The 24,911-nt window shown below is 37.1% G+C and overlaps 2 protein-coding genes and 1 long non-coding RNA gene across 3 annotated transcripts; 1 reads left to right on the top strand and 2 right to left on the bottom strand.

Annotated features, from left to right (window-relative positions):
* Positions 1-404: 404 nt before the first annotated feature.
* stoml1 (stomatin (EPB72)-like 1) lies at positions 405-9,182 on the bottom strand. Its single transcript, XM_062991688.1, has 6 exons — positions 8,882-9,182; positions 5,193-5,342; positions 4,872-5,075; positions 1,798-2,008; positions 1,490-1,684; positions 405-886 (listed from the first exon to the last, which is right to left on the bottom strand). Exons 1-6 carry the CDS (start codon positions 9,143-9,145, stop codon positions 690-692), a joined length of 1,221 nt encoding a protein of 406 aa, XP_062847758.1. The 5' UTR covers positions 9,146-9,182; the 3' UTR covers positions 405-689.
* Positions 9,183-13,081: 3,899 nt separating this feature from the next.
* Positions 13,082-19,202, bottom strand: nr2e3 (nuclear receptor subfamily 2, group E, member 3). The gene is made up of 9 exons (XM_063002029.1): positions 19,054-19,202; positions 17,862-18,012; positions 17,651-17,754; positions 17,437-17,548; positions 17,273-17,376; positions 16,207-16,388; positions 15,181-15,421; positions 14,965-15,070; positions 13,082-13,745 (listed from the first exon to the last, which is right to left on the bottom strand). Exons 1-9 carry the CDS (start codon positions 19,142-19,144, stop codon positions 13,613-13,615), a joined length of 1,224 nt encoding a protein of 407 aa, XP_062858099.1. The 5' UTR covers positions 19,145-19,202; the 3' UTR covers positions 13,082-13,612.
* Positions 17,312-18,484, top strand: LOC134320577 (uncharacterized). The gene is made up of 3 exons (XR_010013711.1): positions 17,312-17,388; positions 18,084-18,256; positions 18,411-18,484. It is a non-coding gene; the product is annotated as an uncharacterized LOC134320577 (long non-coding RNA).
* Positions 19,203-24,911: the final 5,709 nt, after the last annotated feature.

Here is a 24,911-nt window from a genome sequence, read left to right as displayed (position 1 = left end):
ATATTACAATTTTATGGTTACTTTGTAGATCAGTGATAAGTATTTGAAAATAATGGCTAAAATATTTTTATAAGTATTTCATTTAATACTAAAGTCAATCATTTATTTATTGTCTGTTTTACCACCTCTTTATCCTAGTCAGGGTCACAGTTGGTCCCATTTACTGGGCCAAATGTAAGAAACACCCTGGATTGTAGGGCAAACAAACTCACACTCATACTTAGGGCAATTTAGTATCTTCAACTGGCCTGACTGTATGTCTTTGGACTGTGGGAGAAAACTTCACACAGAAAAGAACCAGACCACTCCACCTGGGAATCAAACGCAGGACCTTCTTGCTGTGAGGTGACTGTGCTACCCACCGAGCCACCGTGCCACCCTATTAAAAACATGATTAGGCTAAATAAAATTTTATTTCAATTTTATTTTATATACACAGAAGTTTTGTACATTGTACTTTATAACCTTCACATGTAAAAACCTCTGTTCCAAGCACTGATCCATAGTCACTCTGTAATAACAAAGCTAAATTTGCTTAAAATAAATACACACACAGCAAGCAGCATTATTTATGGTTACATGTTAACAAAGTTGTGATTATTAAAGCCCCACTTGACTTTGTCCATTTTGTCCATTAATAATGCAGATGCCACTTTATCACACTATTTTTAATAAAATAAGTTCAGTTCTCAGAGAGGCTTGAGGAGTCTAATGAGTGTTTCGAGTTTCATGGCAGTGTTCAGGTCCCCCTGCACCCTCAGTCTGCCAGTGCTGTAAGCAGCAAATGGCCGCAAAGTGCCTTCAAACATGGCCATTAGATCCTGCTCGCTCATATTCAGAGTCACATCCGGTTGCCTGGCCTCACCTGCACTGCATGCTCCACTGTCTGGAGAAAAAGAGGCAATGGGAGGAATATTGTGGCAATCAATGAACAAAGTGCAATAAATAATAAGTATATGTCAAATTAATTAAAGCCACAAACTATATTAGAGATGGACAAAATCATAGAAATATCATCTAAAACAGAAGCATGATCTCAAAATTACTAAGTCACAATCACAAACAAAGCTACAATAATGTGAATTATAATAGATTCGTTGACCAAAAAGCTTGTATCAGCTATACAAGAGATCTGATAACACTTTGCAAGACTTTCTAAGCAACATAGGGCTACAACAACTAACAGAATTTCAGTAAGGCCAAAAATTAGACACAAAGAATGAACTGAAGCTTATTTGATGTTTATGCAAATCACTAGATTTAATATTCATTAAACCTTTACTACTTAAATATCAAAATATATTTTTTTAGGTTTAGTTTTTGTCAGTATTTCTGTACGCTGTTATTACAATATTGACTTCGTAGTACTGATCTCCTTTTTTTTGTTCTGTAAGCATTGTGATCAATGTCAGATGTTTCTGTGGGTAGTATATTTATTTATTTCACAGATTGATATGACGTATGACAAAATTCTGTGCATTTAACTCACTCTGAGTCAGATCCACATAGTAGCTTTTGGTCTGGTCAGTACTGGTGCTGATGTGAAACTGGAAACATGCTCCTATTTGTTGAACCAAACTTTCAGACAGCACCCCCCTCACTGCTTCCAGGAGCTCCTCTAACCCCCTTCTGCTTTCAGTCACTGCAGCCTCTGGACTCACCTCGTCAGTGTAGTTTACTGTATCTACACAAAAGAAATGTACCTTACTACTGAAGCAGTGACAAAAATGACATTGTGAGTAAATAAGTAAAAATGGCTGACATTGCAACAACAAGTAAGTGAACGAGGAAGATCACCTTTGGCAGATTGGGAGGCTGCTGCATTTTGCAGAAAGTGCATGGCGAGCTGTTGTATGGGCCCTGTGAGGCTTTCAAGGCCAGGAACAGAAGGAGGCATAATGAACGACCCTGAGTGAGGCTCATCTGCACTTCGAAGTACACTTTCCAAGGTCAGTTCTACTCGGTCTACCTCCAACCCCCATGACTTGGTCAGCTCATTTATGTCCATCTCCAAAACAAAGTGTCAAAGTATAACCAGTTTCATTATGCAGCATTAAAATATCTGTGCATATAAATAACAGCTGTAACGATATGCATGTTAGTATTCATTTAATCAATATTAGGGTCTCAACACCACACTCACTGTGAATCAGATACACTGAGATGTCCAAAGTTAAGAAGATGAACATTAATGCAGATTTCAATGATAAAAACTTACATACAAACATGCCAGGGTTCTGTGTCTTTTTCAACCTCAAAAATCAGGTTTCTGTGCTTTTACACTTTCTTTTGCTCAGGGGACCACAAATAAGTTAAAGCTAAATGTAGATTCCACAAAGTACATCAATATGGTAGATTTAACACATACATGGGCAATAAAAGTGTTTATAATGTAGGTGATCCATTAAAGTGGTAAATGTGTAATAAGGGAGCAAAAGAAAACAAGTACTTACCCACGTTAGATTTTATTTAATACATACACCCCATTTTAATTTAGAACATTTTATTTAATGCAGTAAAACAATAATCTGTGATTTGTTTATTCTTTTGAACTTTTTTTAACTGATGAAAGTACTTTTGGCTGACCAAACTGATTGTAGTTTGTAAATGGGTCAAAGACGAGACGTAACTTTTTAGTGTCCCCACTTGATAAATAATATACAATTATATTAATATAAGTGGATATACCTTCAATCTACTCCATTTGTACATCTTTACTGAAACCTAAAGTAATTTTTACGGAAAATGTATGATTTTTGAAAAAACAACCCTTGAAACCCCCAAAATGCCATTCAGTGCAACGGTCCCCCTACCTCTTTAAGTAATAAAACATTAAGAAAAAACTAATTAATCTTAAGTAAAACTTAAAATTTACAACGTTAATAAAAAGCCTTATTTTAATATGCAATCAAGCTACTGCAGTCATGTGACCAATTATAACAAAAAAAGAGGACTCCTGGGGACCCTTCAGCACACACACAAGGTCAATGCATTTTAACATTATTTGATAAAAATGTCTTTTTACTGACAGTACATTAAAGAACAAAACTGAGTGTCATTCAGTACAACACAGAAAACGTAATATTACGGTTAATCTTGTAAACAAACAAGGTTATTAACATTTAAATGTGAATATGTGTAGAAATGTCTTTGAGCTAAGGTCAATGTTAGCTTTTGCTAACCACTGGGATAACTGTAAAATGTGCTTAAGTAAAATTTCTGTCATTCAGTACAACAACAGTCATTCAGTGCAACAGAATTTCGCTGTTGCACTAAATTGACAATGACATTGTTATACTGACTTTATAATGTTTTAAAATTATTTGTAAATATTAAAACCACTTTTTTCCATTCTAGTCTTCCTTAATAAGAGCAGTAATTACAATGAATATTAATAATTATGTTTTTGATGAAGTGGTCTCTGAGGTCTCATTCGTTGGGCAGGTACTGCTGTCTGTAGGAGTTGAGGTGCAAGTTAGCTGCATGCTACAAAATTGAAACAGAAATTCCTTTGTGTGGCCAAATCCACCTGATGAAATTTACTACCTTAAGTCTGATGTCAAAATCATAATCGCAGAACCAAAGCCATGTACAGCAAGAACCTCAAGGTTAACAACAAAAGACTGGAAAACATTTGTTCAGTTCATGAAATAAAATGCAACTTCAAATGGTTTTTACTGCTGAATGAATTTAGATTTACTGCAGCAACTTTTTCACGTGTTATGACACAAATTCCACACTTCCACACTGTTCTGGTGCCTTACAAGTTGTTATGATGGCTTCATTAGCTATGTTTTTCATTGCCTTACTTTTTTCATGATGTACGTAGTAATATTATAACACATACTTGCCACTGGTGTGGCATATTTTCATTCTACTACTGCTACTTTAATCAATCCCAAGACGCATTAGAGTACAAACAATGCACAGAAAATTCAAAACAGAGTAAGTACAGTTTCTTCTGAGGTTTTAAATCTTTTGTAAGAGATATACTAAACTTATACATTTGAAATGGCTAAGATTGTTCCTTGTGTGTGTATTTTGTCATAAATTAGTCGTTGCACTGAATGACATTTTTGTGCCCTTGTTGTGTGTCAACAACACTAAAATTATCAAATAAGCAAAATGCTGAGAAAAAAAATACATATTTACATAGGTGACACATTTGTGCACAATATTAAATAAAAAAATTATACAATTTAACCATTTTATTTTTTTGGTACTTGGAACACCCTATTCGTCTTTCACCCAAATATGACAATATTTTGTATTAGATGTTTGCAACACTCAAAAAACTTTGGGACTTTTTTTTTTTAACACATTCCATTTAGGGAATCCACATGCATGACCTTTAAGCCCTCAGACTGCAATGCACGATAACACAACATGCTGCTTATAAAAATACAGCCACATAGGATCAGAAGTACTTCAGAAAACCATTATTACTAAATGCATTCCGCCACTGCCTCATGACATGCCACCTAAAACTCTATTATACACAGACACAGGTATATCTATGCAAAAACGCTGCCAAGTTCTCTGGACTGAAACTCATCTCAAATAGACCAAAAGACAATGAAAGACAATGTCAGGCCTCATTTTGCATATGAAACAACAGTGTGGCTTTGGAAACACAAAGGCCTCATTCTGTTGTGCTTATGCTTAACAAGCCCCAGATGTGTCTCATATTAATGTTTGGCGCATTATGAAGAGAATAATCAGAAAACAATCACAGGTTCTTCTTTATATTGCATGTTATTTGTAGTATTTTGACACACCTCAATAAAAATATTAATACAGTATGTGAGTTTCTGATTCAGATTTTTGCCTTCTGTTTAAAATTTGTTTACGATAATTACTTTTACTCTTACCCCAAGGTGCTCACCAAGTTTAACTCTCTCTGTCTGTATCTCTCTCACAGTCCGTTTGCCCAAGCTCTGGGTCATAGCATTCTGTGCAGTAAGGCGTGTGGAAGCATTTAGATCCTGCACTGCCACCACAGACATCACCGGATTCCAGATTCGAAACTGAATGTCTGCGCCGACAGAAACCAGTCCACCATCCTTAGTGGTCACCTGCCACACAAATTAACACAATTAGAACAAGAAAGACTAACCCAGACTTATATCAGTGGAAAGAATCCACAAATTATGTATTTTTATGTTACATGGTTTGAAGAGGCTGAATAATACCCTGCATGGTGGGATGTTAAACGCCCTGGTTCTTAGGTCCACTTTTTGCCATTGATCAATAAATGGAAGCACAAGAACAACTCCTGGACCCTTGGGAGGGCGGATACGACCCAGTCGAAATACGACAATTCTCTCGTAGTTCGGCACTGTCTAAAAACAAACACACATACACAAGATATTAAGGCAAACAATACCCAAAAATATCAATAAAAAATAACCCAATAGCCAATTTATCAGGTACATATAGCTTGACAGAGTTATCCAAGTTTACTATTCATTAGAACACAGTTTTAAATATGTTTAAATATACTTACATTACATGACATTAAATGCTGCCTTAAAATCATGCCAAACTCTTTTTAATGTAAAATTAATTCGAATAGACTATAGCTTGATTCATATTTTAGTTAATTGCTACTAGCCAAACACTTAATTATTCCATAATACATTTAAATGTGTTGAATCCATGCATTTAATGTTGTATTTTGAAGTAAAGTCTTTAAAGCAAGTGCAGCAAACAAAGCTTATAACCGAATTAAGAAACACAGCTCTGTCATAGGAGTGAAGCTCAATTCCCTGGAGGCTGTGGAAGAACAAGACTCCTAATAAACTATTAATTAACAGACAACAGCTCATAACACCTCCATTTTACCATGGCTAAGCCAGAAGATTGTTTAGCAACAGACTAAAACAGATACGCTTTGCCAAGGAGCGACATGTGCACTGTTAGCCCGGACTTTATATTTAATCAAACATTTTTAGTACAACATACATCAATTATTTAAGTTTTTTTGCTCTACTATAAAATGCGGAGTACATTGTACTAATTTGAGTACACATTTAAATGTGCTAAAATATTTAAGTTTACTAAACAAAAAAAATTACTTTTCTATCAGATTAACTTAAAAAAGTTAAGTTAAGGTAATAAAACAGAAAAACGCCCCCATTTACATGTAAGTCGCCTTTTTTCAGCTTGCTGTTGGTGAATCAGGCAGCCATTTGTTTTAACTTTTGAAACCTGTTGTTGCAAATTACTTTTTACTTTTCATTTAAGGCTTTTTGCACAAGTAAACTTGTCTTCCTGAAATGTCTTTTGTAAAGTGGAACCTTTGTTAAACTAAGTGGACAAACATTTTCTTCCTCATTATGTTATTTTTGAGTAGCATGTACACCAGTCTGATGGGGCTTTTTCATCTTCCGTCTAATTTTGGTAAGTGTTGAACTTTACTTAACAATTTTGTTTAAAATAAATGATCTTAATGTTGACACTAAATAAATAATCAAACAGCGCTGCTTTATTTGCCGTATTTAGGCTACATGCTAGCATGTTAGCATGCTAGCCTTCATACGAAGCAAAAAGTGTGCTGGCTTGCTTTATTTAATTCCTTATATTAATGCTGTTAATGTTGATTTTAATACTTCTGTTGTTTCTTTTTGTTGTTTTACAGGTTCATGGTTACTGTGAGGAGCTGTTTGTGTTTCATCAGAACTTTATATACAGTTTGTACAGTTTTAAAGATGTTTTTTTGACATGTTGTATTTTAAGTAAATACTTATGAAGTGAAATAAAGAAAAATAATTTTATAATTGTGTCTGTTTCTCTATAAACATTTGTAATTCATATTTAAAATGTAATTAACATGAAAACTAAGAAGAAATCAATAGTTTTTTCCATTGAGCTCAAGATATTAAGTAGAATTATTGGGAAAAGCAGTTGGTATAACAAAAAAAAGAAAGTTTAATCAACTTGCCTTTCAGGTGTAATAACTTAATGTTTTAAGTTATGCTAACTCAAGTTTTCATTATACATTACTTAACTTTTTTAGGGCAACCGGTTTCCTCAAATTTTTTAAGTAGATTGAACTTATCCGGGCTTACAGTGTGGTAATTTTTATCCATTGATATAAGACTACAATGTGCTTCTGCATGGCAGGAGCTGCAAAAATTATCTACTGCTGCCCTACATCGAATCTATTGAATATTTTCTTGCACCCCTGATACCAAGAATTTAGGTTTTTTATACTCTGTCCATTCTTGTCTATAACTTTTTATAAATCTTACTAGACACATTTAAAGACACATTTTAAGGTAGGTTGTGATGTTTATAGGGTCCTATTTTACTGCTGCTGTAATGACTCAATTTCTATCTTGCCAGTTTTACAGTGACTCACTGTGGGGGCTGCAGTTTTATTTACATTAAAATGTGGTTTCTGACACACAAAAAATTTTCAACAACTCATCAGAATGTTACAGATTTATATATTAATTAGCATTTTAAAAGTCTATTGTTTTACAATTAAAATGCTAAGAGTAATTATTAATAAAATAGTACAAACAGAAATACAGTGTGGCCACACTGGTTGAAAGCATTGGTAAAAATGCTTCTATTTTGCTTTTCAAAACTGTTTTAATACACAGTACATAACCAGCATGATAATTTCTTAGTATTTGGTGTGGTTGCAGTTTATTAACCTAAACAAGCTTCTGATGAGTTGAGTAGGTCAAATCTACCTGGTAAAAGTACAGTGGCACCTTGTAACTTAACGTTTCCCTTAAACTCAACAAGTTCAGTTTGTTTTTTAAAAATTTATTGATTTATTTAATTTCAAATTAACAATGAACAGTCGCTTTGTTTAGCGCTTTGTTTGACCAGTGCGGTAAAACATCATCAAAGTGCGTGTATGAGACGAAACTGCATTTGTGTGGAATTCCCGCCAGATTCACTCTAAAGGTGTCTACTTGTATCTGTGTTTAGCTGGATTTTCCTCACTGTTTTACTTTTAAACTTGTGTTACAGCTCGGGGTTCTGAGAAATTGTAAGAATGAGCATTTTATTTCAGTGTTTTTATATTATATTTGTGTTATTTTCAGTGTATAAGTGTTAAAAACAACCCCATTATTTGACATAAGCCTAAAACATATTCAGTTCCACAGGACCATGGAACACATTAACAGGTTTCCCATACATCCTTATGGGAAAAATACCTTGCAACTTAGCGCCTTTTAAACTTAACACCAGTCCCAGAAACAATTGACGTTGAGTTTCAAGGTACCACTGTAGTCTAAGCATGTGCATTTTGCACATGGAATTAACATGGTCAGTATTACAAACACACTTACTTGCTTTTTAATAATACCAAAAACTAAGAAATGCTCAAATGTATATGTTTCAACTTTTTACTCAAATTATTATACTGATTATATGTTATGAAATTAAAAACACTGTATTGAATACAATTAAAATGCCAAATACAAGCATGTTTACTAGTGGTCTCAGGCTTTTGGGATCCACTGTGGACATGTAATTAACATGTTTAATGTATATGATTAATGTATGTTTTAGTTCATTTCTGTAGCTTGTGACCTGTACCAAGTTTTTTCTTTCTAGACAGAAAAGTAAGTTCCAACCATGGTGCACGGATTACCGTTATGATAACATCTGCCCTGAAGCAACCTTGTTCCGCACAAGTACAAACAATACAAAACTACGTTTATTTTTAAACTGTGTGTTTGGAATTAAGTAACATTTATTTTAGACTGTTGTTCAGCTGTTGGGTCACACCGACATGACTGCAAAAAATCGCACAAACACTGTGACCTTAGATTAAGAACGAGGTCTGACCAACACAATCAACAGACTTCAGAGAATTTATACTGTGTGCAGTGTATAATATATACGAATGACTTACTTTTAAAACAAACCATGCAGATATGGGGAACGTAATGAGCGTGCAGAGAAAAACCAAAGATGTTACAATCAGGTTGCACAGCCATGATATGAATCCTTGTGTTTTATCAGTAAAGTCGTTGTTTTTGATTTTAGGAACATAATCGAAGGAGTGTCCGCTATTAAACTGAGACTGTCCGAATGGAGACGTGAACAGTCCCGGACTGTTACCGTGGTCTCTCTGTGGTAGACTCTCATAGTCAAAACCTGAAGACCTGCCGAACATTTTACACTAATATATTATTTTGTGTGTTGCTAAAAACAGTAAAAAATAACAAGCAAAGCTACTTTCCTCACATCGTTACCGCTACTTAATCGCAACTTCCGTGTTTTTAACCTTAAATCTTGTCTCATATGGCTCCGCAGTAACTACGTAGTGCACTAGATAGCGTGTGGAAACTGTTATTTCATACCCTAAATAGTGGACCTACAAAAGATGGAAGGTACAATTTGAGATTCATCCACTATGACTATTATTAACAGTACCCCCTTTGGTCTGGGGGAGATGTGCAAGGAGATGTAGTCTGCTGACATGTTACTAATGTTTATACTGCCACCTATTGTTCGCAAACAAGGCAAAAATCATTTAATTATTCATTTATTCATTGTCCGTTTTACCACCGCTTTATCCGTCGGGGTCGCGGTGAGTCCGATTCACTGGGCGAAAGGCAGGAAACACCCTGGACAGGTCGCCAGTCCACCACAGGGCAAACACACATACTGGACACATACTGGTCCAGATGGCATAAGCCCCAGAGTCCTGAGAACATGCGCGGACCAGCTATGTGGGGTTCTGCAGCACATCTTTAATCTGAGCCTGCGTCTCATGAAAGTTCCAGTGCTGTGGAAGACATCGTGCCTCGTTCCAGTACCAAAGAAGTCTTCTCCTTCTGCCCTCAACGACTACAGACCGATTGCCTTAACATCACACATTATGAAGGCAATGGAGAGACTTGTTCTGGCCCATCTCAGACCCCAGGTGACCACCTCCCTGGACCCACTGCAGTTCGCCTACCGCCATGAGGTTGGTGTTGAAGACGCCATCATCTACTTGCTACAACGAGCACACTCGCATTTGGATCTAGCTGGCAGCTCTGTGAGGATTATATTCTTTGATTTCTCCAGTGCTTTTAACACCATCCAGCCTTTGATGCTTAAAGAGAAGCTTCAATTAATGCAAGTGGACACCTTCACTTCCTCTTGGATTACTGACTACCTGACAGACAGACCGCAGTTTGTGCGACTGAAAGGAGGTGTTTCTGATCAGGTGGTTAGCAACATAGGAGCACCGCAGGGGACTGTTCTCTCACCTTTTCTCTTTACCCTGTATACCTCAGATTTCCAGTACAACTCTGAGTCCTGTCATCTACAAAAGTTCTCAGATGACTCAGCAGTGGTGGGGTGTATCAGGGGTGGAGATGAGAGTGAGTACAGGGATCTGGTTGACCGCTTTGTCTCGTGGTCAAGGAACAACCACCTTCTTTTAAATGTGACCAAGACAAAAGAGATGGTCCTAGACTTCAGGAAGACCAGGGCTGCTTTGAAACCCCTCTGTATCCTGGGGGATGATGTGGAGGTGGTGGAAAGTTACAAATACCTTGGTGTCCATCTTGACAACAGACTGGACTGGAAGTGCAACACTGAGGCTGTCTACAAAAAAGGCCAGAGCAGACTTTATTTCTTAAGGAGGCTCAGGTCCTTCAATGTATGCAGCAAGATGCTACACATTTTTTACCAGTCTGTAGTCGAAAGTGCAATTTTCTATGCAGCCATCTGCTGGGGAAGCAGCATTAGAGCCAAAGACTCCAAAAAGCTTAACAAGCTTATCAGGAAGGCTGGTTCTGTGCTGGGTTTTGCTCTGGAGCCCCTAGAGCTGGTTATTGAGCAGAGAATTTTGCACAAGCTGCTCAACGTAATGGACAATACCACACACCCGTTACACGACCTGCTGATTAAACAGCAAAGTGCCTTCAGTGGAAGGTTCCGCCAACTTCGCTGCAACAAAGAGCGCTATAGGAAGTCATTTCTGCCCACAGCGGTGGCAACCTATATTAACTCTCACTGGTGCAAGAGAAGGACTCAGAACCTATAACACCCACAAAAGACAATTAAACTACAATTTGCACAGGGTACTGTTTTTAGTTTTTATTTAAAAATTTCAAATTGCACAACGTCTGTAACTGCACCTTCAGCCCCCCTCCCTTTTAGTTTCTTTTGTTCTTGTCCTGTTAGATGTTTTTATATTATATTATTATTTTTTATGTTATTATATTTTTATTTTTATTTTATTTTATTTTATTTTATTCATATATGTATATTTTTAGATTTTATATCTTACTTGTTTATAATTGTTATTGCTGCTGCGACACCATAATTTCCCTTCGGGGATTAATAAAGTACTCAATCAATCAATCAATCAATCAATACATTCATACACTCATATTAAGAGGACATTGGTATCTCCGATTAACCTGACTGCATGACTTCGCACTGTGGGAGGAAACCGGAGCCCCGAAGGAAACCCACACAGACAGGGGGAGAACATGCAAACGCCACACAGAAAGTATGATCCAAAGTTAGGTTACAACATGATTAAATCATTGGGAATTTAATGACCACCCTTACTTTGCTTTAATTGTTATATCTCATAAACATTACCCTAAGAACTTGTCACAAAAAGTTGGGAAAGGAGAAAATGTAAATTGCATCAAAATAATAAAATGTCAAAATCCATAATAAAAGCTTGAACAAATATGTCAGTACTTTTTTGCACATCTCCCAAAACATGCAGTTGGTGGATTGGCTATTTTAATTGCACCAGTGTGCAAACAACTAAATGTGTTTGTGGCACCCTGCAGTGGAATGGTGCCTTTTCCAGTGTAAGTTTCTAGATTGTGCCTAGTGTTTTCATCTCTGACTTTACATCTACAAGGAGGACCAACTAAGTAGGAGTGTCTAATAGAGTGGACAGTGTGTGAACACGGTATTTAAAAACTCCAGCAGCGCTGCTGTGTCTGATCCACTCATACCAGCACAACACACACTAACACACCACCACCATGTCATTGTCACTGCAGTGCTGAGAATGATCCACCACCTAAATAACACCTGCTCTGTAGTGGTCCTGTGGGGGTCCTGACCATTGAAGAACAGGGTGAAAGCAGGCTAAAAAGTTATGTAGAGAAATAGATGGACTACAGTCAGTAATTGTAGAACTTCAAAGTGATTCTATATGGTAAGTGGAGCTGATAAAATGGACAGTGAGTGTAGAAACAAGGAGGTGGTTTTAATGTTATGGCTGATCAGTGTGTATATATATATATATATATACTGTATATATATATATATATATATATATATATATATATATATATATAAATATATAAATATATATATTTATATATATATACAGTGAGTGTAGAAACAAGGAGGTGGTTTTAATGTTATGGCTGATCAGTGTGTATATATATATATACTGTATATATATATATATATATATATATATATATATATATATATATATATATATATATATATATATATAAATATATAAATATATATATTTATATATATATATAGTTTATGAATTTTTTCTGCACTGTGCACGGAGACACACCCTGATCAGTGCACTCTCTCCTCGTCTCTGTGCAGGCGCCATCAATCAGCCAGCAGATGTCATAGTTGCATCAGTCATAAGAGAGTCCCTATCCGGTTTAATATCCCACCCCTAGCTGAACAACAGGCCAATAGTTGTTCATGTGACCGCTAAGCCCAGCTGGATGTATTTGAGATACCAGCTCTGGTGTTCTAGCGTGTGTTTTTACCGCTGTGCCACCTGAGCGGCATATTTTTTTAATTTCTGCAGTTGTTTGAAGCATGTCTGTGAATGTAGGATTTATGTAATGTCTTAAAATGTTAAGGAAAAAGAACATTAAGGGTTACTGTGTTAAAAGATTTTTTCAAAATGTTTTACATTAACCCTCATGGGGTCTCTGAGACCCTAGAGCCTCTAGGAGCCTAACAGCTCACAAAATATCTTGTATATACCTTTTTCAATCAGATTAATACACACACACACACACACACACACACACACACACACACACATAACCCTTTCACAAAATCTTCAAAATCTTAATCAGTTTGGTTAATTTTGAGCTCAAAGTAATTTTATTTTACCCACACAACACTGGGGTATCTGGGACTCCAAACAACAAGGCAATAAAGGAAATGTCAACAGAATACAGGGGTTAAGAAAAGCTTTCAAGGCAAATGTGCAATTTACATGAATCAGTTATAGTATATTATGTGCTCTACCTTATTCATACAACAATGGTGCACAATATGTGGTAAAAATACAAACTCTAATATAATAATAAAGACGTATTCCTGCTGAAAAACTTGAAGTATTCCTTGTAAGCTCAAGCTGTTTTAGGCTAATTTATTCTCTACTGGTACTGGTTTGCTTGGGCTACCGGTATGACTATGCTATGTTGGTCTAGCTGGTACATCAAGTATGTTAATCATGTGCATAAACTGTTTTTCCAGCAGGGCACATGAATAAATAAAAATAAATACATTTCTCATTCAGTATGCAATTGCATTGCCAACATCTCAGCACTACAAGGAAAAGTATGTACAAGCTGAGTGATTTGATGCTAAAGTGAGTCCTTTACTCAGACCAACAGTGCTTTCAGTTCTTGAACATGTCACACAGTAGTTTCTCCATGGGCGTGTTTCCAATGGTTTTATGGAAAAACAGCAGTTCAATCCTCTCTGAGCTCACAAAGTGTAGAGATGGAAGAAGCAGCAACAGCCTCCCAAACCTGAAGAGCACAAAGTAATTTGTAATAACACAAATTAATGCAGAAAAGTAACTTAATGTGTGTGTGAGTGTTTGTGTGTGTGTGTGTGTGTGTGTGTGTGTGTGTGTAGAACTGTGGTATTTGGTATCAGGACAGTAGTCCTTCAACTTGTGTATGTTGAAATGTATATCATCCTACAATTAATCCTACAATACATCCTGGTGCTATCTTTTCCACGATGCTCAAGTGCCCAGCTGTGCGTATTAACTTGGAAAGAACAGGATGCCTTCTTCTGATGCCTGCCTTCCCATTGGCACTGCTTCCATCCAGACAAGAGTTATCATGTGTTCACTTCTCACATTCATCCTATCACCATGAATACAATTATCTTCATAGCCTTATGTTTTCTGGCATCATTGAGTAATGGCCCACCCAACAACCTGACGTGGTTCGTGGTCTGTCCCTCATCAGACCAATGTTGGTGGGTACTGACAACTACTGCTTATGAGCATCCTTTGCTGTTCAAGAGATACTTCAATGTAGTCATCTGGTCATAATGATATTGACCAGAAAATATTTGCACTTATCAAATTCACTTGAGTCCTAATACTTATATTATATTGTAACTTAACTACCATCAGCCTAACATTTAATATCTCCCTCACCCTGACATGCAAAGTGTAATGAAAAAGCATTGTTGTACATTATCTGGGGGTGGTCCTAATGTTTTGGTCTATCCATTTATTGTAGTGTAAGCTAGGCTACTCTTTGTAGTAGCATAATGTCTCTAAATGGCAGGTGATGGTGTATTGTAAGCCAGGGGCATTTCTATACAACTTGTTTTACCGGGGCACAGCCAATCAGCCATTACCCTACCATGTATGACAAATAAAGAACTAACACTTAAAATGATTCATGCATAAATTATATAAGTTTTATTCAGTTTTACACCACCATTTGCCAAAACTGCATAACTGCACTTGCCTTCTTTTTCTGACATTCTCATGATTTCATGTATTGCATTGATGTATTGTATTTAGTTAATTTGCATCACATGTCCTGTAGTTCTGCTCACTATCAAGAACAAAAGATAAAACTTTATGGCTGTCTTATTGACTTTTAACCACAATGATTTACCCCAGTAAATCAGGTCTCATAAAAAAGGTGTGTCTACAAACTGTCATACTTAATCATTGTGATTACTTGTGAGAACTCATGTTTAGTGTACACTCATGCTTACCTTGCTGCCTGGCTGTTGTAGAGTGTGTGTATATGCTGAGCAAGCATTACTTGAGACTGGTCTTGCAGATTCTCAACCTGCTCTGGATCTTTAAGGCCATTTGCATCTGTTTTAAAAAGATAGACATTATCTGTATTATAATGTCTCCATTAATAATTCACAAAAACTAAAAAGCATGTATTTATTTATTTGTCCTCAACAGGAGGTAAAACTCACCAGGCTTAAACATAACGATTGCTTTGAGGCAAGCAAACTCTGTGGGATCCACCTGTAGAGCTTTGAAGCGAGTAAACAGCTCTTGGAGGAGCCGCAGATCAGAGGCAGAGGCGCTGCTCTTACCCTGGGATGAAGGAGACAAGTCAGGCAGAGACAGCAGGGGGCAGCTTTCAAGTGGCAAAGACCACTGGATAGCACAGAGAAGAAACAGCTCGCTCCATGCCTCCTCTAGCAGTATAACCTAGACAAACACAGAGAAATGGTGTGGTGGTGGGTATTTAAATAAAGGAAATGTCAGTTTTTACATTTTGAAGTTTTGAAAAAATTAAAACAAGAACTAACAAAGACATGTAGTTTCTCTCCTCTTAGTGTTCCATCATAACACATGCCTCAAATACACATGCATAGAATGTGTTTAGAATGTTTAGAATGCCTGAATGTTAGACAGACATTAGTGACAGGCAGCTTACAGCTTATAAAGAACATGTGACAGCCACTGAGACACATACTTTTTTTCAGATCACCTGTCTTATTTAGTCCAAATGTATATTCAACCTGAGGCAAATTTGGCATAAAACAAATTGCTGCACTAAAAATTGCATATTACACAGGAAAAGGTCCGCGACACGATTTTCACGACCATGACTGAGGTAGGGCCTTAATTATTACTTTAGTTTAAAATTACAACTTTATTTTTGATATATATCTAGAACTTTATTATTAAAGTCCACAAAACACAATTGTACTACATAGAAATAAACATGGAAGACTGCAGGATGGCCAGGTCCAGCAATAATATCCAGTCCAAAGTAGGTTTAAAACCTGGACACAGCCAACTGTTTCTGTAGAACATCTAACCAGCTAGATAGCACTCCTAAGACTCAAACCTGGGTCTCACTGGTGGTGAGCATGTGTAATTTACAGTACTGCTGCATCATCAAGCTTGATTCTATCATTATCAAAACTGTTTAATTGTTAGCTATCCAGCCATCTACAGCAACAGAATAATTATGATATGTAATGTACCTGGTCCCTAAAGGGCAGGTGGGAAAACACTGGCAGGTTCTTTGCCCATTTGACAGACATGAAGAGCAGGCGGGCGGAGGTCTCATATATGCTCTCAGGGCCGGAATAATGATAGAGAGTTGTGTTGCTCTCTGGAGAACTCGTCTCAGGCTCATTACTTGTCACGTCAATATTCTCATCCACTGTAGAGACAAAAATGTAGAACAGATTTATTTTAGTCATTGTGAATCAGGTGGTGATTTATTGAAGTATTGCTTACACAAAAGGAAAGCCCTGGCATTTCAAAAACCAAATCTCTGTTTACGTTATATGAAGTAGAAATCAACATTTTAGATACACTTGTAATGGACATGTCTTAATAGTCTTGGGACATTAATGGTGTGTGCAAATGTTATTTTTCTGTAACCAAATGATTGCCACATCTGTTAAAAACTCCTAATTTCCTTTTAATCATTTTTGCCAAGATCATGAGAAATAAAAAAAAAACTGTCACCTTATGCTAAAAGACAATTTGAATAATTCAATATAATCAAAGAAATACCACGACAATTCCTTATGAATTATAAACTGCTAGAACCAGAGTAATACCTGACCTTGGCAAGAAATTAATATTTCATATATGTTTTCAACTGGGGTAGTCAAACTAGCTCTTTTTACATAGACACGGTCAATTTATTAGCTTTAGTCAATGACAGTTACTAACATGGATTTAAAAGACATGCCACAAAGTTCACAGCACTTTCTACATCACAATGTTATCCAAGCTACTGTGTGTATAAGTCTATATTGCTTATTCTAGACATATTCTTAACAGCTGCAAAAATAATTAAAATTCAAAGACTGTCCTGACATTGTGTGCTTTTAGTAGGTATTTAGGCCCAATCTGTTTTTAACACACTTTATTATTTTTATGTTGGAGAATTAACTTTTCTACCCCATGCACCTTTAATTATCTTGTTTATATAGAATATACCAGCTTTGTTGTGACGTGTTTGAGAAACCTTTGCCCATCATGATGTGGTTAGTTTAATCCTATACGCACTGTTTCTACATTTTGTGTACCTACCATCCTCAGGCTCCAGCTTGGCACAGGTCTCTGCAGTCATCAGGCTGGCCATAAAGCGATGGCTGTTCTTGGGGCTGATGCTACGCTGAGTCAGGCCTGTGGAGCTAATGCTAGAGGTAATGGTGGAGGCAAGAGGAGGCCTGTTTATCACAGAGCAGGTTGACGAGAAAGATGTGGGTTCTCTTGTGGTGGCCAGATGCTCCCTCTCCGAGTCATTGTCCAGACAGTCCAGCCTGACCTGAGCTGTGCTTCGTGGCTGTCGCTCATTCTGAACAGCTAAGAATGAAGGAAGTAGGAATTAATTAGGAAGCGATGGAAAAGAAGAGCCAGTCACACAAGGTGAACTGTAGTAGATTTATTAGTAGTTTTTAGACTCACCATCTTTGTTCATGCCAGCTTGAAGACATTTCTTCAGGCGACATGCCTGGCACTGGTTCCGATGGGCTTTATCTACCGGACACATGCCTGTACCAGCTTGGCATCTGCAAGATTACCATAGTGTTCACTTAATATGTAGTATAAAAGAAAAGTATTAAAGCTAATCAGATCTATCTAATGCAGAAATGTGTAAATATTGCATTTTTGTAACCTGTAGATTAATCTGCGTCTCACGCTCCGCTTGAAGAAGCCACTGCAGCCATTGCAGGCATAGATGCCATAGTGTTTGCCACTGCTGGTGTCTGCACACACCTTACACAGCAGGCCTTGACTCAGGCATTTACCAGGAGCTGGACTTTTACCTAAACACAAAACATCCTCATTATTTGGTGGGAAATAATAATCATTTCATTTCATTTCATTTCATTTTCAGTTTTTGCGGTCCGGTTTGCCAAGAATCCCTTGGTGCAATGCAGTAACAAAGCCCAGACAGGACACCAATCTATCATGGGGCCTCCCCCACAGATATGGCCAGTTATATCTGCATGTAGAAGACTAACAGCCAATACCACCACTGGGGATTTGAATCTTGGATCTACAGTGGCAGTGAGCTAGAATAATTAATAATAATTAACTCATAAATATTTGAATTTACGAAACACTCTTTCACTTGATATGTTCTTGAATAAACAGATTTTTCTATATTTTTGTAACTCAAATGATCAGTGCATTTGTTTCCCTCCTGACTGATTTGCATTAGATTGATGCCCTTTCCATGCTGTATTCCTGTCATGCATGCAGTGTTTCCAGTTGACGACAGGCTCACTGTTACCCCAACTAGAATAAAACAGTTCATGAAAACTAGTCAGTAAATGAATTCATTTTCTAGGTATTTAAAAAGCACAGTGTACCATCTTATATAATATTGTCTCTGTCAACATAACCTCATTTATGACATAAAGCATGTTGGTGGATTGGATCATTTCTCTAAATAAACAGATCTGACACTTATTTCTTTTTATTAATTCATGATTCTGATGAGGGTTGTGATGGGTCCAATGCCACTCAGAAAAATTAAGTGCAAGGCAGGAATATTGCCTAAACACAGTGCCAGTCTATTACAGGGCATTCCTCACTCACCTATTTACTCAGTAACAGCTAGGGGCAATTTTGAGTTGCCAATCCACCTTTTGTTTTTAGAAGGTGTGAGAAAATGAAAGACTGAAATAACATGCAAAGCTCCTTTAAGCTCTTAGTGATATACAGCACCATTTATTTACACTTTTGCAACACTTAATATTTAATCTCTAAAAAAAAAAAAAAGCACAAATCTAGATTTGCTAAAGACACTTGTTGCTTGGTCATTTTTGGTAAAGAAGCATACTGATATTCTTTAAACTCACCTCCCAGACTCTCCTCTGTAGAGTTGCTTCTGGAGGAGTCTGTGGGGGACATGGATGGCACCATGGAGATCTTTAACATGGAATCCTCCATTACGTTAAATCAGTGATAGCAAAAAACTCCGGTCTCACAACAAACTTGCTCGCCAAGTGTGTCCTCTCTGATGGTCCTCTCTGTGGACTCCTGAGGCTCTGTTTCCTTGCTGGATTGTTTCCTTTTTTCTCCTGGTCTTTACTCCTGATTCTTCTTGATACACTTTGCCATTTCTCTAGTCTTGTTGAAGGACCAGTTCAATCGTTGTCTTAGAATCTTTGCTCTAGAACCTGTTGCCCACTGCTAAAGAAAATTCACTGAGCTCTGTCACCTGCTAATCTGACGTGATGCTAATCTCAAGTGATGCTGAATTTTGTGTGAGCCCCTGTCCTGTTCGGGCACCCTAAAAGAAGACAAGGGGATTAGTAGCAAGCGCTGTGTAAGCAAATGCCTGTTTGTTATCCTCTTAATCTTTACTGTCCATCTAGGGGTGGATCAATCAGTCACACTGTCCAGCATGCAGCTCATCCACAAAGTGGAAACAAAAGAACTTTGGCTTTAAGTTGGTCCCACTCTTTCTGTTTTTCTCTCTGTCTCATGTCTTTATTACCAGTCTCATCAAGTAAGCTCCCAGTTCTATATACTCTGATTCCTAATTAAGTAATTGCCTCCTTTCTGAGTGCCTTTGTTTTTACATATGTCACACTGAATGATTTAAGATGATAGAACAAAGCATGCAATTTACATAATTACACACACTGAAGGACATAGTTTTCCATATCAAACTTCTGACAAAACGTCTGAAGGCCAACTCTACGTATATATTGTGTTTTAAGTTTTTTTATTCTGATTTGTTATACAGATGTTGTAAGGAAAGAGGAGGAAGAGGTAAATGGAAATGAAGATGTTTGGCTTTGCCAGTGAAGTTTAAGTTTTTTTTATTTGTTTTTGACTTGAAGGTCTGTAAAAGTTGCTTGAGAGTACTGATGTTCTGTCCTCAGAATTGTGTCAGTGTAGTCTGGCATTTCCCACATGTGCCCTTGGGTTTCCTTTGGGTACTTTAGGGTTTGTTTTTGCATATGAATGTTGTTTGTTGATGATGACGATGAAATTGTTGTTGTTATTATTATTATTATTATTATTATTATTATTATTATATTCATCTATATTAGCCTGTGTGGTGTATAAGCTATAGTACAATAACTGCAGGCAGTAGCTGACATGAGCTGACATTATTAAGTACCTTAAAGTAATACACAGCTTCAAAAATGTTTGCATGATTATTAATACATTTTAAATTATTTAATAGGTTTTAAAATTGATTGTTGCAGAGGCTCCACAGTGGCACAGGTAATATGGGTGAAAGGCAACAACCAGTTTTCCTGGGATTATAAGAACCACACCTCTGGTCACTGTCTGTGAAGAGTTTGTCCCCATATTCCTGTGTGACTTTCTTTTAGATACTCGAGTCTCTTTGCAATTCTCAAAACATTCAAAGAGTGCATTGCTAAGTAAAGTAAAGTAAATGAGCAAGGTGTGTGAAGCCTCCCTGCCATTCTGTCGAGGGTCCAAGTGTTTGCTTGTGGCACCAAACCCAACACAAGCCTGATTAGGATGAAGCAGTTACTAAAGATAAATGAATAAATAAAGGCTAAATAAAGGAAAACATAAAGAAAAATAGAGGATTCAGAAATGTTGCATGTAATGTGATAGGATTAAGAATATGATTAATTAATGATTCAAATGTTTAATTGTTGTGGAAGCAAAGTCATGTAGCAGGTATTGTTGGTGGCGGCACGGTGGCTTAGTGGGTAGCACTGTCGCTTCACAGCAAGAAGGTCCTAAGTTTGATCCCCAGGTGGGGCGTTCCGGGTCCTTTTTGTATGGAGTTTGCATGTTCGCCCCATGTCTGCGTGAAAAATTGCCCATGACTGTGTTTGACATTAAACTTGTGAACTAATGAATCTTGTGTAATGAATAACTACCATATACCATTTCTGTCATGAAGGTAACCAAAGTGTGTAAAACATGATGTTAAAATCCTAATAAATAAAATAATAAATAAATAAATATGTGTTTGCTCTAGATACTCCTGGTTCTTGCCATCTTCCATAACATTACAGCAGGATAATTGACTTTTATAAATTGCCCCTATAGGTCTGAATTAATAAATGTGTGTTGCCCAAAAATAGACTGCCACCTTCTCTAGAAGTATTTTTTTGCCAGTCAGTAAGCTTCTAGGATAAACTCTGAGTCACTGCAACTCTGATCAGGATAAAGATGATACTAAAATTTAATACATTTCGTTTATTAATGTGTACCTTTCTGTGGGTTTTTTGTTTGGAAATTAAAATAATTAATAGCTTCGGATAAATGTTGCTGAAACACAGGTGACAGCAAAAGGAAAACTTGAAATAGGAATTAGTCTACATTTACATTTTCAGCATTTAGCAGACGCTTTTATCCAAAGCGACTTACACAATGAGCAATTGAGCATTAAGGGCCTTGCTTAGGGACCCAACAGTGGCAACTTGGTGGTGGCGGGGCTTGAACCGGGAACCTTCTGCTTACTAGTCCAGTACCTTAACCACCGAGCTATCATTGGCCCTTGGATAAGTCTATCCATTAGAAATTAGGGAAACAGCTATGACAGCTGGTTTTCTTGGCTAAGATCCATGTGTGTTCATTTCTTATTAAAATGAGTTTTAAGGTATGTCAGCATTTAACATAATAGTTCCCCAGTAACAATGAGTCTGTGTTTGCTTATATGTTTTGATGTGTTTAGCTGATAATATTATACTCTTAGATTTATTTGCTAGCACTTTGTTTTATTTTTCTACCTAAGAATTATCTAGCAAGGAGACCAATCTCAGGTCAGCTAAGCTGCTTAGCCTACCACAAAATATGTTCTCCCAAGTTAAACAAAGACCTCAGGAGGAAAGGAGGTGCAAAGGGGGCCAATTAGGTGACTGGTAGGCTGAAGAGGGCCCCAAACACGAGTCTAGCCCAGTGCCATATGGTGGCTGCTCTCTGAATCCCAGTCTGCCTAATTAGTGACCCCAGTCTGATTTGCTTGTAATTAGAAGGCTAAAGTCAGTGATTTGTTTTTCTTTTAAGTTCCCTTATTAGAGATGTGTGCTGACCCAGGTCACACCCAAAATCCAGACAATCACATTCTGTTTACCCATCTGCGTTTAGTGGTGCATTAAGAGCAACAGGTTGGAAAATTGTACATAGACTTACTACTATAAGTGATCTAATCTCCCAGAATGTTTAATACCAATCAGTATGGCATGCATATTTGTATCATTGGGACAATCAAAGCATATTATTTCCAGTTCAAAAGACAAATAGCTTATAGACAAAATGCAGATACACCAGGAGATGATCCCTTCTAGCAAAAATCCTACTTCATGCTCCATTCGTTTAGGTTGGTGTCTCTCTTCCTGTAACAGACCCCTCTCTGTTGGGTTAAACTACTGTGTAAAAAGATTAAAGGTTTAGATTTGGGTGGGGTTGGCTAGGAGAGATATTTGAACTCTGAACAAGACTGTTTTTGTACTGATGACGTTTTTTTTGTTAAGATCTGGTTTTCAAGAACATCCATCCAGCAATATGTCATACGACTATTAACTATTGCCAATGCATTTGTAGCTATCAATACATTTACGGTATATGTTAATGACACACCCCATTGCTGTTGTAAAGGCCTATTCTGGTAAGGCTTTTCATTAGGTTGGACCTTAAATATGGACATTTCACTTCCAGTACAGGCACTGACACTAGGGAAAAGTCCAGATTTACAGACATTCTAACAATATTCCTATTTACCACAGTAGGGCTGAATGGAGTTAGATCAGGGTCTGTCCAGAAAGATCAAGTTTCTCCACACTAAACAGCAAACCAATTCTCTTTCAGCCTTGCTATGCTAATCAGGACATTGTTGTACTAAAACATGAGACCAAATAGTAATCAAACTTTTAATTACCATTATATACTAAAGACCTTAGAGGCCCAAACCATCAAAAAAGCAGTAATGGCATAAATGGCAGCCCAAAAGTCATCGGCATTAAAATCTTGCATGACAATGGGCAGTCATGCAAGATTACAATTCATGGCAGTTTTTGTTTCTGAATTACATCTGACCATTTGAATTTTTAAGCCTAGCCCAAAAATATTTAGAACACCAGACCAACATTTTAACATTTTTAAATACCAGTGTAAAAAATGCAAGTCAGGCATTAAAACATGATCTACCATAGCAAAGAGCTGAGTACAGTTTCTTTTAATGACATGTGAGAGTGACACTCACACACTTGGACATATTGCTCAGTCTCATGGATGTGCAGGTGCAAGCCAGGGCAGTCATGACAGCCTGGCATTAGATGAGTTTACATAACAGACATGTGGATGTCATGCGTAATATTCTTTAGTGGCTTTTTAGGACTTGCTTAGATGGCAGAGCAGAGATTATGAGTAAACAAAGAGATTAAAAGCGGAGTCTCGGAATAGCACCACATTAAAGTGTCATAACTGGTAGTGTAGATAGATGTACAGGGTGTCCCAAAATGAACTGACATTAAAATTTTTTAATAAAACACATTTTTAATTTGAACATTAATAATGTTTTTGCTTTATTTAAAAGTAAAGACATGGAGGTTATGTATGAAACAAAACATCTGACAAATGACCCCCTTGACCCTTGGAAGCACATGTTCACTCTTTTCATGAAATTTTCCATGACACGTTGATATAATTGCTGATAAATTTTAGCAATGTTGTGTTGAATTTCTTCTTTGAGGTCCTCAATGGATTGTGGTTTGTTGGTGTACACTTTATCCTTAAGATAACCCCAAAGAGAGAACTCTAACGGCGTCAAGTCTCATGATCTTGGCGGCCAATTCACATCACCATTTTTAATGTGAATTTTTACAATTTCTACGCTGTTCGATTGTGTACCTTTTCATAATTTAACCTCAACGTTTACTAATGACAGCAATTTAAAAATCTGTAACTCAGGTTTTGCCACGAAGAAATGGCGGCAAATTTAAAATGTCAGTTCATTTTGGGACACCCTGTATTTGTTCATATCCTTGCCATTTTATTTCGATGTACTTTAGTGTAATTTTTTAGTGTTTGTCTTCATCAAACATGATTTTCCATCCATTAATTTTCACTTACTGCTTCATCCTGGTCAGAGTGGATCCAGTGTCACCAGAAAACACTGTACCCAAGACAGGATTATGAACAGGGTACTAATCCCACACATGGCATAAAACATGTACACATTTACTTATTCACTGGCCTCTATGGGCAATTTAGAGTAGATGGTGTAACTTCTACCTGTTTCTGGACTGGGAGTAAAAGGTAAACTAGAATACCTGAAGAGAAAGAAAAACACACGGACACAAGATAGTGACTGGAGGTAGGATTAAAGAATGTCCTCAGAACTTGGCACCCACTCTCTGTGCTGGGTATTACATAGCATTGGCAGTATACACTGATCAGCCATAACATTAAAACCACCTCCTTGTTTCTACACTCACTGTCCATTTTATCAGCTCCACTTACCTAAGAAAGCACTTCGTAATTCTACAATTGCTGACTGTAGTCCATCTGTTTCTCTATATATCTTTTTAGCCTGCTTTCACCCTGTCTTCAATGGTCAGGACCCCCACAGAGCAGGTATTATTTAGGTGGTGGATGATTCTCAGCACTACAGTGACACTGACATGGTGGTGGTGTGTTAGTGTGTGTTGTGCTGGTATGAGTGGATCAGACACGCTGCTGGAGTTTTTAAATACCATGTCCACTCGCTGTCCACTCG

The sequence above is a fragment of the Trichomycterus rosablanca genome, chromosome 1 (genome assembly GCF_030014385.1).
Source record: "Trichomycterus rosablanca isolate fTriRos1 chromosome 1, fTriRos1.hap1, whole genome shotgun sequence".
Classification (NCBI taxonomy): Eukaryota; Metazoa; Chordata; class Actinopteri; order Siluriformes; family Trichomycteridae; genus Trichomycterus; species Trichomycterus rosablanca.
This window is presented reverse-complemented; position numbering and strand designations above follow the sequence as displayed.

Coding starts and splice junctions, on each gene's coding strand:
- nr2e3 (XM_063002029.1), bottom strand. CDS start 19,144: ATGGAGGATTCCATGTTAAAGATCTCCATGGTGCCATCCATGTCCCCC. Junction 17,755..17,861: donor AGACGCAGATTAATCTACAG/GTTACAAAAATG, acceptor GTAATCTTGCAG/ATGCCAAGCTGGTACAGGCA. Junction 17,377..17,436: donor AGAGAACCCACATCTTTCTC/GTCAACCTGCTC, acceptor CTCTAGCATTAG/CTCCACAGGCCTGACTCAGC.
- stoml1 (XM_062991688.1), bottom strand. CDS start 9,145: ATGTTCGGCAGGTCTTCAGGTTTTGACTATGAGAGTCTACCACAGAGA. Junction 5,076..5,192: donor TTAACATCCCACCATGCAGG/GTATTATTCAGC, acceptor TTTGTGTGGCAG/GTGACCACTAAGGATGGTGG. Junction 1,685..1,797: donor AGCCTCCCAATCTGCCAAAG/GTGATCTTCCTC, acceptor TCTTTTGTGTAG/ATACAGTAAACTACACTGAC.